At 43.6% G+C, this 11,257-nt stretch overlaps 1 protein-coding gene across 1 annotated transcript; it reads left to right on the forward strand.

The window, feature by feature from the left end:
- The first annotated feature begins 286 nt into the window (after positions 1 to 286).
- LOC121466198 (60S ribosomal protein L31-like) lies at positions 287 to 682 on the forward strand. Its single transcript, XM_041679842.1, has one exon. The coding sequence runs from the start codon at positions 305 to 307 to the stop codon at positions 680 to 682; it is 378 nt and encodes a 125-aa protein (XP_041535776.1). The 5' UTR covers positions 287 to 304.
- Positions 683 to 11,257: the final 10,575 nt, after the last annotated feature.

Below are 11,257 nucleotides of genomic sequence, written 5' to 3' on the forward strand. Positions count from 1 at the left end.
CCAGCTTGTGCCTGGGGTAACCGGCAGCCTTCAGTGGACTGGAACTCTGGTTCTAAAGGGCCCTGAGCAGGGAAGACAAGGGCAGTGTCAGCCCGCATGTTTACTATATGATGCTGGACTTTGCATAAAGCAAGAAAAAACTCAAAACAGTGATGTTCTGGATGAATGAGAACACAATCTACCCATGAAAAATGACAGTAAGGAATTGTCCACCTTGGTTTTGAGAATAAATGGAGACCAAGAAATGATTTGCTCTTGATAAATCAAAACTATAAGCCCGCCTTTCCAGCTTGGGCCCGGCAGAATGGCTCCCGCAAAGAAGGCTGGTGAGAAGAAGAAGGGCCGTTCTGCCATCAACGAGGTGGTGACCCGAGAATACACCATCAACATTCACAAGCGCATCCATGGCGTGGGCTTTAAGAAGCATGCTCCTAGGGCACTTAAAGAAATCCGGAAATTTGCCATGAAGGAGATGGGGACTCCAGATGTGCGGATTGATACCAGGCTCAATAAAGCCGTCTGGGCCAAAGGAATAAGGAATGTTCCATATCGTATCCGGGTAAGTTTGTCCAGAAAACGTAATGAGGATGAGGACTCACCAAACAAACTCTACACATTGGTAACTTACGTGCCTGTTACCACATTCAAAAATCTACAGACAGTCAATGTGGATGAGAACTAACATACTGAACCTCAAATAAAGTTGGAGAACAAAAAAAAAAAAAAAAAAAAAACTATAAGCCCACCCTTGTTGTAATATGAGCGGCGGGCTGGGCTGCGTCCCGCCACCCACACAGCTAGCTTTACCCGAAATAATTACACGGAAACTGTATTCATTTAAACACTGCTTGACCCATTAGTTCTAGCCTCTTATTGGCTAGCTCTTACACATTGATCTAACCCATTTCTAATAATCTGTGTAGCCCACGAGGTGGCTTACCAGGGAAGATCTTAACCTGCATCTGTCTGGAGTGGGAGAATTATGGCGACTGTCCTGACTCAGCTTCTTTCTCCCAGCATTCTGTTCTGTCTACTCCGCCTACCTAATTTTCTGCCTATCAGAGGCCAAGCAGTTTCTTTATTACTTAACCAATGAAACAGCAGATAAAAAGATGACCCTCCTCCATCACACCCTCAAGTGGCTTTGGTAATAGGGTTGGCAAACTCTTTTTTTTTTTTTTTTAATTTTGGTTTTTCGAGACAGGGTTTCTCTGTAGCTTTGGAGCCTGTCCTGGAACTAGCCCTGTAGACCAGGCTGGCCTCGAACTCACAGAGATTCGCCTGCCTCTCCCTCCTGAGTGCTAGGATTAAAGGTGTGTGCCACCACTGCACGGTGGGTTTGCAAATTCTTAATGGTCTGAGAAAATGCAAGCAGAATTTTATATTCTGATTAATACTAGGTTGGTGTGCTTCCCGTATTTATAAGAAATGGAACCACACCTCTCAAATTCAGTTTCACCTGATACCAGAATGGATAAGGGTACAACAAAAAGAAAACTATAGACTCATTTCCCTGATGAGTGCAGACATCATACATTTCAATGAAATGCTTGTAAACTGAATTCAGGAGCACATTAAGATGAAAATTCACCAATAATCAAGTTGGCTTCACTTCCAGTATGCAAGGATGGCTCAGTATCTGCGAATTGACCCATCAGTGTAACGCACACATGAATAGATTCAAAGAACTCAAAGAACAGAATTCCTGGAATCACCATCTTAGTTTTGTTCCCTGTTGCTGTGACAGAGGACTTAGAGGAGGAAGGATACATCCTGCTCAGTCCAGGTTAGAGTTCACCCTGTCAGAGATGTCCAAGTGATGGCAGAGAGCCATTAACGCTTGTGTGTTTGTGCTCATCTGGCTTGGTTTCTTTTCCAGTCGGTCCAGGGACTGACTAGCCCATGAAACGGCAGGACCCACACGCAGGGATGGGCTTCCCACTTCAATTAATCCAAGTAAGAAAATCCCTTAAAACCTGACCGAAACAGTTTTTCCTCGGGACCTCCTCCCAGGTGATTACAGGTTATGCCAAGTTGGCTGTTAAAACTGACTGCCACAATCATGTCAGTAGTTGCAGAAAAGGCCTTTGAGAAAGTGGTTCATCCTCCTTCGTGATCAAAGCCCAGGTGGAACTGGGAACTGAAGGGACATACCTTGACAGAAAACAGACTACCTGGGGCAAACCAATGGGGAAAACAGAACCCATGGAATGAGACAAGGTTATCCACTGTCTACGTTGTCCTTTTATGTGCGATTTGAGGTCTTAGTGGGAACAAGAATCGAGAAAACAAGGTAAAAGGTTACAAATAGGAAAGGAAAAAGTCAGATTATCCATATGTGCAGATTACATAAGCCTATAAAAGACTGTAAAGACTACGTCAGTCAGCCTGGTCTACAGAACCAGCCCCAGCACAGCCAGGGTTACACAGAGAAAGCCTGTCTCAAAAACCCAAAGCAACAACAAAACACAAAAACAAAACAAAACGAAAACCCTACACCAGAAAACTCTCAGATAAACATTTTCAACCAACTATCACTATACAGAATTAACATATAAAATTCAGTAGTTTCTCATATACCAAGAAAGAACTTGGAAAGAAAGAAGAAAAGGAAAATAAACTTTCATTGATTATAGCTTCAAGTAAATACATGAGGGCTGGGAATGGCTCTGGATGTAGAGTAGCTGCTGTGCAATCATGTTTGGTCCTAGCACTCACATAAAAACATTTTCAGGCCAAGCGGTGGTGGCACACGCCTTTAACCCCAGCACGTGGGAGGCAGAGGCAGGCGGATCTCTGTGAGTTCGAGGCCAGCCTGGTCTACAAGAGCTAGCTCCAGGGCAGGCTCCAAAGTTACAGAAAAACCCTGCCTTGAAAAAAAAAAAAAAAAAACCAAACCACCAAACATTTTTAGAAGCTAGGCATAGTGGGTGTGTCTGTGGGGGAGAAGAAAGCAGACAGATTGCTGGATCTTGCTAGTCAGCCAGTCTAGCAGAATTGGTGCGTTTATCTCAGGGAGAGACCTTATCTCAGAAAATAAGACGGAGAGAGATTGCAGAAGACACCTGACTTTTACTTCTGGCCTCCCCACACGTTGCACACAGGCAGATACAGACACACACACAAACACGCTCAAACATACACATTCACAACACATACATACAAAATAATAACTGTAAAATAGTTCCTAGTAATAAACAGGAGGCGTAAAACATCTCTATAATGGGGCTGGAGAGATGGCTCAGTGGTTAAGAGCACTGGCTGCTTTTCCAGAGGAGCCGAGTTCAATTCCCAGCAACCACATGGCAGCTAACAACTGTCCGTAACTCCAGTTCCAGGGCACCTGACACCGTCACACCAATGCACATAAAGTGAATTTAAATAAACTATTTAAAAAAAATTAAAAAAAAACTTGAAAAAATATCTCTATACTGAAACATTTAAAACATGAAAAATTAAAGGAGATGGAAGAGGGTGGAAGGTGGAAGGAACTCACATGCTCACTGACTGGCAAAACCAATTCTGTAAAACTGGGGTGAGGGAGATAGCTTAGTGGGTAAGGAAACTTGCCGCCAAGTCTGAAGACCTGAGTTCAGTCCCCAGAGCCCACGTGATGGAATGAAAGAACTGACTCCTCTGACCTTCAGATGCATGCTATGTGCGGAAGGCTGCGCGCACGCACACACACAGACACTAGATTTATTTTAAAAGACTTTGAAAAATGACTATATAACCAAAATCAATTTACAGATTCAATGCAATCTCCATAAAAATTCTAGCAACATCCTTTACAGAAAAAAAATTTAAAGTGCTAAGATTCATATGAAAATACAAAAGATCCTAACAGCCAGTGCAATTCCAAGGAGAATTCCAAGCGATACCAAGGAGTTATCGCTTAGATTTGATCTCAAACTATACTATAAAACCAGTGTAAGAAAAAAAAATGATATAACAGAGACCAGTGGAACAGAATGGAGGACTCGTAAATAAGCCTGCGTAGTTAAAGACACCTGATTTTTGACAAAGGTGCTAAAAACATACCCTGGAGAAAAGATGGCTATTTCAATGAATGGTTCTGGGGAAACTTGTATATCTACCTGTAAATTAAGGCAACTAGATACAAACCTATAGACACACACACATACACACACACACACACACACACACACACACACACTCAATTCAAAATGGATCAAAGGCCTAAATTGCTTGAGGAAAACATAAACAAAGCACTTCAAGATATAGGCGGAGGCAGGGATTTACTATAAAGGATTCTAAAAGCACAGCTAACACTTCCAAGAGGGGCTGGTGAGATGCTCTGTGGAGAGCTCTTCCAGAGGACCCAGGTTTGGCTCCCAGCATCCACATGGTGGCTCACAACCTTCTGCATGTAGGCAAAGCACCCATATACATGTAACTAATAATAATAGTAATTCCAAAAATTGATGAAGGAAAATGTAAAATATTTCTGCACCTCTAAGTAAACAACAAGTCGAAGAGACAGCTTACTGAATGGGAGAAAATCTTTGCCAACTATATAACTGAGAGGGAAGTAAAACTTGGATTTTATAAAGAACTTCAAAAATAAAGAACCAATCATCCTATCAGTAAATGACCTATGAGCTGAATAGACTTTTTGCAAAAGATAAAATACAAATGATTCATAAATGTGTGAAAAACTGTCCAATATCTTGGCCATCAGGGAATTGCAAGTTAACCAACCTGAGTTTCCTTCCCACTCCATCCAGAGTGGTTATTATCAAGAAAACAAAACTGGACTGGGAGAGGTGGTACATGCCTTAAATCCCAGCTCTCAGCAGAGGAGGCGGATCTCTGTAAGTTAGCCTGGTCTATATAGAGAGGTCCATACAGCCAGGACTACAGAGAGAGACTGGAAAGAAAGAAAGATGTCGGATATGAGGGGGCTCTTTTTATAGAGATCAGTATGGAGGCTCCTCAGAAACCCACACTAGTGCTAGCAATGCTCCATTCGCATCACTCTGGGTAGAGGGCCGAAGGAAACTAAGTCTGCACATCTCTGTATTTTGTTTCAAATTTGTTTTTTAGGAATGTGGGTGTTTTGCCTATATGTATGAATACACACGTATGCATTGCCTGTGGGGGCCAGAAGAGGAAGCTGATCTCCTGGAGCCTACATGGTTGTGAGCCACTACGTGAGTGCTGGGAATCATGGTCTGGAAGAGTGGTGGTGCCCTTAGCTGCTGAGTCATCCCCCCAGTCCCTGCTCACCCATATTTAATTGCTGCACTATTTGAAGTAGAGAGGAAATGGAAGCTGCCTAGAAATCCACTAACGTATGCTTGGGTAAGGACAATGCGGTAAACAATCACAAGGGAAGGCTTTCTTCAGCTGTAAGAAGAATAAAACTGTGTGACCGGCAGGAAAACACATGGAACTGGTGGCCATGATGTTAAGCAAACTAAGTCAGACTTAGAAAGACACATATTGCATGTTTTCTTTCATATGCAAAGTCTAGAGTAGAGATTGGGGGGGGGGCAGACAGGATAAGAAGGGGCAATGGGGGAAAGTGATCCCAAACTCTGAGAATGCTAGTGGAAAAATATATGCATAGGTCAGGGCTTTCTGTAAAGAATTCCTAAAGCAGCCTGGTGGTGGTGGTGCATGCCTTTAATCCCAGCACTCAAGAGGCAGAGGCAGGCAGATCTCTGTGAGTTCGAGGCCAACCTGGTCTACAAAGTGAACTCCAGGACAGTTAGGGCAGTTACACAGAGATAACCTATCTCAAAAACAAATAAATAAATAAAAATAAAAAGATTTAAGAAAAGAACTCTAAAGCACAAAAGGGGTGCTTCATGGGACACTTCATGTTTTCTCTTATGCGGAGTCACGTGTGTGTGTGTGTGTATACACACATATGCAACATGAAAGCACAGGGACTATTTGGGAGAAGGAAGGGGAGCAGTGGGGATGCTGGGAAGCAAATGTGAGAAAAATATTGCTATATGTATGAAAATGTTAGGATGAAACCCCATTATTTATTTTGTATACTAATATAATGAAAGAATAAAAAAGTTCAATTTCCAAAAATATTACTAATACTTCAAGGAGTATGAACACTTAATAAGAACAAGACATGAGGAAACATTACACCAAGCATTAGTTTTAAAAATCTTGTTGAGGGGGCTGCAGAGTTGGCTCAGCGGTCAAGAGCACTAGTTGCAAAGAACCAGGGTTCTAGTCCCAGCGCCCACATGGAGGTTCACCTCTTCCTCAGGCACCAGGCATGCATGCAGTGCACAGACAGACATACATGCAGGCAGAGCACTCATCTGAGTAAAATAAATCTATGAAAAGAATTTTTAAAAATCTAATTGGAAAGATTCACAAACGCTTGATGTAGAAAATTATTCTCACACAGAATATAAATGAGAGCGGGACGTGGTGGTGTAGACCCATAACCTCAGCATGCGGGAGGCTGGGAATGGAGGATTTTTAAATTCAAAAACCGCCCAAGACTACACACACTGAGACATTGTCTCAAAAACAAAGAAAGAAGAAGAGAGGAGGAAGAAAAAAAACAATACAAACATGTTCAGAAAACCTCCCCCTCCCCCTTTTTTTTTGGCACAGGGCTTCAGTATATAGCCTTAAACATGCTATGTATCTCTGGTTGACTTAAAACACACAATCTGATTCCTGCCTCGACCTCACAAGTGCTAGCCTTAAAAGTGTGTGCCACTACAGCCTCCGAGGTTTGTGTTTACCTGTGTGGTCACCGGGACTAAAGCTTACCTGGGACTGAACTAGGGCCATGTGCAGCGAGGATGGCACTGCACCCGTGAACTGCGCCTTTGGACCCTTGGGCTCGCGCTCCCTGTTTGACGATCCTTTGTTTCAGCCTCCAGTACTTCTTTTAGGACAGCTTTCTAGGAATGAATTCTCAGGTTTGTTTGTTTATCTGCAAATGTTGTAATATACACCTAATTATCAAAGAATAGTTTTGTACTTCAAGGATTTTGGTTGATGTGAAGGAAAATAAAAGATTCAATGAGGAAAAAGAAAGAGCGAAGGGAGGAAAAAAGAAAATCTTTTTTTCTCGCTGTCGTGTAGCCTGCCTAGGTTGCTGCCATACTTCCTCAGTACTTAGTCGGGCTGTGACTCCTCTGCCTTAGCTCTTACTTCCTGCTTGCATCCTGCCTAGAGGTCAGCCAGGAGTCCGTCCCAGCGTGGAGTCTTCTCCGATCTTTTCTTCCATGTGTCCTATTATCACTGGAGAACATAAGCCCCTTTGCAGGTCTTTAGCGACATAGATAAAATAATCTAAAACCGACCCGGAAGGAAACGAGGACAATTTTATTGGAGTTTGAGAGACACAAAACAGTACGACAGGCGGGCTGGGGGGTCTCCGCAGAAAAGGGGGACTGAATAAGAACGGGAGGCGGGGAAGGAGGTTGTCCCTTCTAAGCCAGGGGTCAGGGAAAGCAGGCGGTGTCCAAAAGAGGGACACAGAAAGAGGAAAAAGGGAAAAGGCTGCAGTTTCCGGGTAGTGAGCAGGCTCAGCAGTGAGGGTCTGCACCAACTGCAAGGGATGGGCGTCCCAGAAGGGAGCGCATAGCTCAGTAAGGGGGAGGTTACTCCTGTCGGCAGATGTCCTCTGTTTATTAGCAGCTTCTGGCTTCAGGCTGTCCCCCTGAGGTTGTAAAACAGGATTTTCTCCTTATCCAGGTGGTCTTGGAGGCAACTGCTGTCTTCTTAAGTGGGTGTTATCAACCACTGGCGCCATTTACAAAGGGGCTGCTGACCATCTGGGGACAAGCAGTTTTGATATTTCCCCCTTCCTTAAAATTTATGTCTTTCCAGCATATGGGGTCCGATGCTGACTGAAGGAAGAAGGGTCCATCTTTAATGATCTTCAAACTGTTCGTTTCTAACGAGCTACCTAACTTCCCCAGTCTGTATGCTGTGTGTGGCTTTCTAAGATGCTGAGTGTGTGTGTGTGTGTGTGTGTGTGTGTGTGTGTGTGTGGTGTTGCACTTTGGGTTGGCTTGTTTTGTTGCACTGGGGGATGGACCCAAATGCTTCTCGTCCACACAAGCACTGCCACCAACCTTTAGAATGCTCAAAGAAATTCTCTGTCATTGCCAGGCTTTTGGTTTGTCTGTTTTTATTTATTTTTGCCTCAGGTGAAATCTTATGAGTCTCTCATAACAGTAAGAGGTGATTGATCATACACATTTTCAGGGAAAGCCCCTTGCACAAAGACCTACCTGACAGGAGTAAGTCTGGGTTTGAGAACAAAGGCAAGTGCTTGTGTTGTTTTTCAGAGGACAGACCCCACTGCTCTTTCTCCTGGGACCCAGAGTCCCACCTTAAGAAAGTGGTGTCTTCAGGTTTACCAGCAAGCCAGGGAAAGGGTCAAAGGTGAGGAAGCTCCAGGTGAGCCAGCCTTATATTGTCTTCCTCCTTCTTTCCCCTTAGCTGTGCATCTATGTGGTGTGTGTTTGTGTGTGTGTGTGAACACACACGTGCCATGACTTGTGTGTGGAGGGCAGAGAACAACTTTCAGGTCTCTGTATGGAGGTTAGAGGAGACATTTTGGGAGCTGGTCCTGGCCTCTCTCCTTGCACTGGCTGGGTCTCTTGCTTGCACTGCTGCTCGGTGTCCTTCAGGAGAGCCTGGGAGACTTGGTGAAACCTGTGACAATTTTCCAGTTTCAAAAAAGCTGGCTTCAACTTTTTTTTTTCCTTACTCCATAGGTAATTTTATAATTGGAGAAGGCCTTGGCGCTACTGATTCCAGCATGCAGAGTTTGCCAGCCCAGCCCAATCAGCAAGCCACAGGTCCCAAGGAGAGATTCTGGGGCACTGAGAGATGGCAATTAACAGCACTTGCTGTCTTTCCAAAGGATCCAGGTTAGGTTCCCAAAACACACAGCAAGAGGTTCACAGTAGCCTGTTATTCCAGTTTCAGGGGATCCAGGCCCTTTTCTAACCTCCACAGGGACCTGCACAGACATGACATTTATACAAACACACACTCTCTCTTTCTCTCTCTCTCATAATAATAATAATAAATCTTTTCTTTAAGACAGAACTTTGTTGTTATAGTCCTGGCTGTCCTGGATCTTGATCTGTAGATCAGGCTGGCCTCAAATTCACTGAGATCTGCCTGCCTCTGCCCTGCAAGTGCTGGGATTAAAGGTGTGCACCACCACCACCTGGCCTATAATAATAAATAAATAAAAACCATTAAGGTGTCTAGATCCTGACAAATGACCTTCAAGGCTGACTTCTGGCTTCAACAGGCACAGCACCCGTGTGCACGTGCACACATCTACACACATACAAACACACACAAAACACAGCAAAATAAGGGGGACGAAACCATTGACATAACTGGAGAGATGCAGATTTTATATCAGTTTGACACTATCAAAGATGGGTAGACCATCTAGAGTAAAAATCGATAAGAAAATAAAGTGCTTTTGCGTGGCAGACATCACTTAGTGCTTTATAAGCTAATCAGACAGATCTCCAGACACACGTCCAGCGTTGCCTGACAACGACAGATTAGCTACTCTTCTTCAGCATGATGGGAACTTTATCTACAACAGATCCTATCCCGAGCCACAGAACAGACTCCAGACATTTTTAAAAATTAAGAGCATAGAAAATTCATTCACTGCGGTAGCTTCACTACTGCGCAAAAATGATTTAAACAAACAAACAAATCCTAACAACAACACTCAAACCATGAAGAGACCAAAGAAGAAATCAGAAGAAACATTTAAAAATAGAGATGACACCAGGTGGTGGTGGTGCACACTTTTAATCTCGTCACAAGGGAGGCAGAGGCAGGCTGTGAGTTCGAGGTCAGCCTGGTGTACAAAACGAGTTCCAGGACAGCCAGGACTACACAGAGAGACCCTGACTTGAAAAGCAATAAATAAATAAATAAAGATAGAGACGGATGAAAGTGAAAACACAACCCAGAACCTACGGGACTCCACAGAAGCAGAAGTAAGAGAGAAACCTGCAGGAGTAAAACATCTGTGGAGTCCCCTTGACGTGGCAGGGCCCCACAGAAGACTGAAATCATCGCAATTTAAAAGCTTATCAAGCTCAGTGGTGGTGGCGCACGCCTTTAATCCCAGCACTCAGGAAGCAGAGGCAGGCGGATCTCTGTGAGTTTGAGGTCAGCCTGGTCTACAGAGCTAGTTCCAGGACAGGCTCCAAAGCTACAGAGAAACCCTGTCTCAAAAAAACAAAAACAACAACAACAAACCCCAAAACAACCAAAAACAAAACCCAAAATAAAAGCCCAAACAAAACAAAAAAAAGGCTCTGAGCACTTGGGTAAGTCAAGCTCTCAAGACTTTAGCCCAAGTTGTCCTGTTCCAGAGTTGCAAGGATTCACTATCTTTGCGCTTTCTCCATCATGACAACAAAATAACAACACCCACTTTATAAAAAAATAAATAAATAGAACAACAAAAAAATAAAAGGTAAATGGTGAGTAAGTCTGGCATTTGCTCGTTTTTATCCGGACACAGCTGGCTTAGCAGCGGTTTGGGTGGCCCTCTCTCTGATCCCCGTGGCTTTTGCTGAGGGTAGTGGTTAGTCACCCAGCTTCAAGTAGCCAATTCTAACATCCTCACATGTCATATCCAGACAGGTGACGATCACAGAGATGCTTTTGTGTATATTTCTCGATTTTCCCTAGCATTGGAATCTTCCCCAATGCTCCAAGAATGACCCACATGTTTCATGGTCCTGAAATAGACTGGCTGGGAACCCTTAAACTAAACGGACACGGGATTCCCTTTGTCACTTCCAAGTCACTCCCCCGACTGCAGCTGCGTTCACTTCCTGCCACCCAGTGCCTGAGAAATGGGGAAAGTGTCTCTTAGGGTGGCAGCCCAAGGAGTTGTCAACAGTGAGTTTTGAGTTGTATGTGTGTCCTGTGATTAAGCAATCCTACACCAATAAATTGTTAATTTTCTGAGATTATGAAGCATGCTGAAGTCAACATATTTCTAGCTTTTTCACACTTCCAAATTTTTCCCCAAGTCAAACTCCTAGTAGAAGTTTTTTTTTGCATAAAAGCTAATTTTAAGGTTTGAAATCGTCACACATAGATATATATATAACAAAATTACCATCAAGCATGTTAAGGCAAACGCACATGCTAACCAGGAGGAGGGCAGCTCCCTTCACACTTTAGAATTGTTTTAAATATTTGTAAATATAAACAAGAGTTGCCCAGCTGTCTTCCA

This window comes from Microtus oregoni, unplaced genomic scaffold, assembly GCF_018167655.1.
Source record: "Microtus oregoni isolate MIOR12 unplaced genomic scaffold, Mior012 000032F_ref0000030, whole genome shotgun sequence".
NCBI lineage: Eukaryota > Metazoa > Chordata > Mammalia > Rodentia > Cricetidae > Microtus > Microtus oregoni.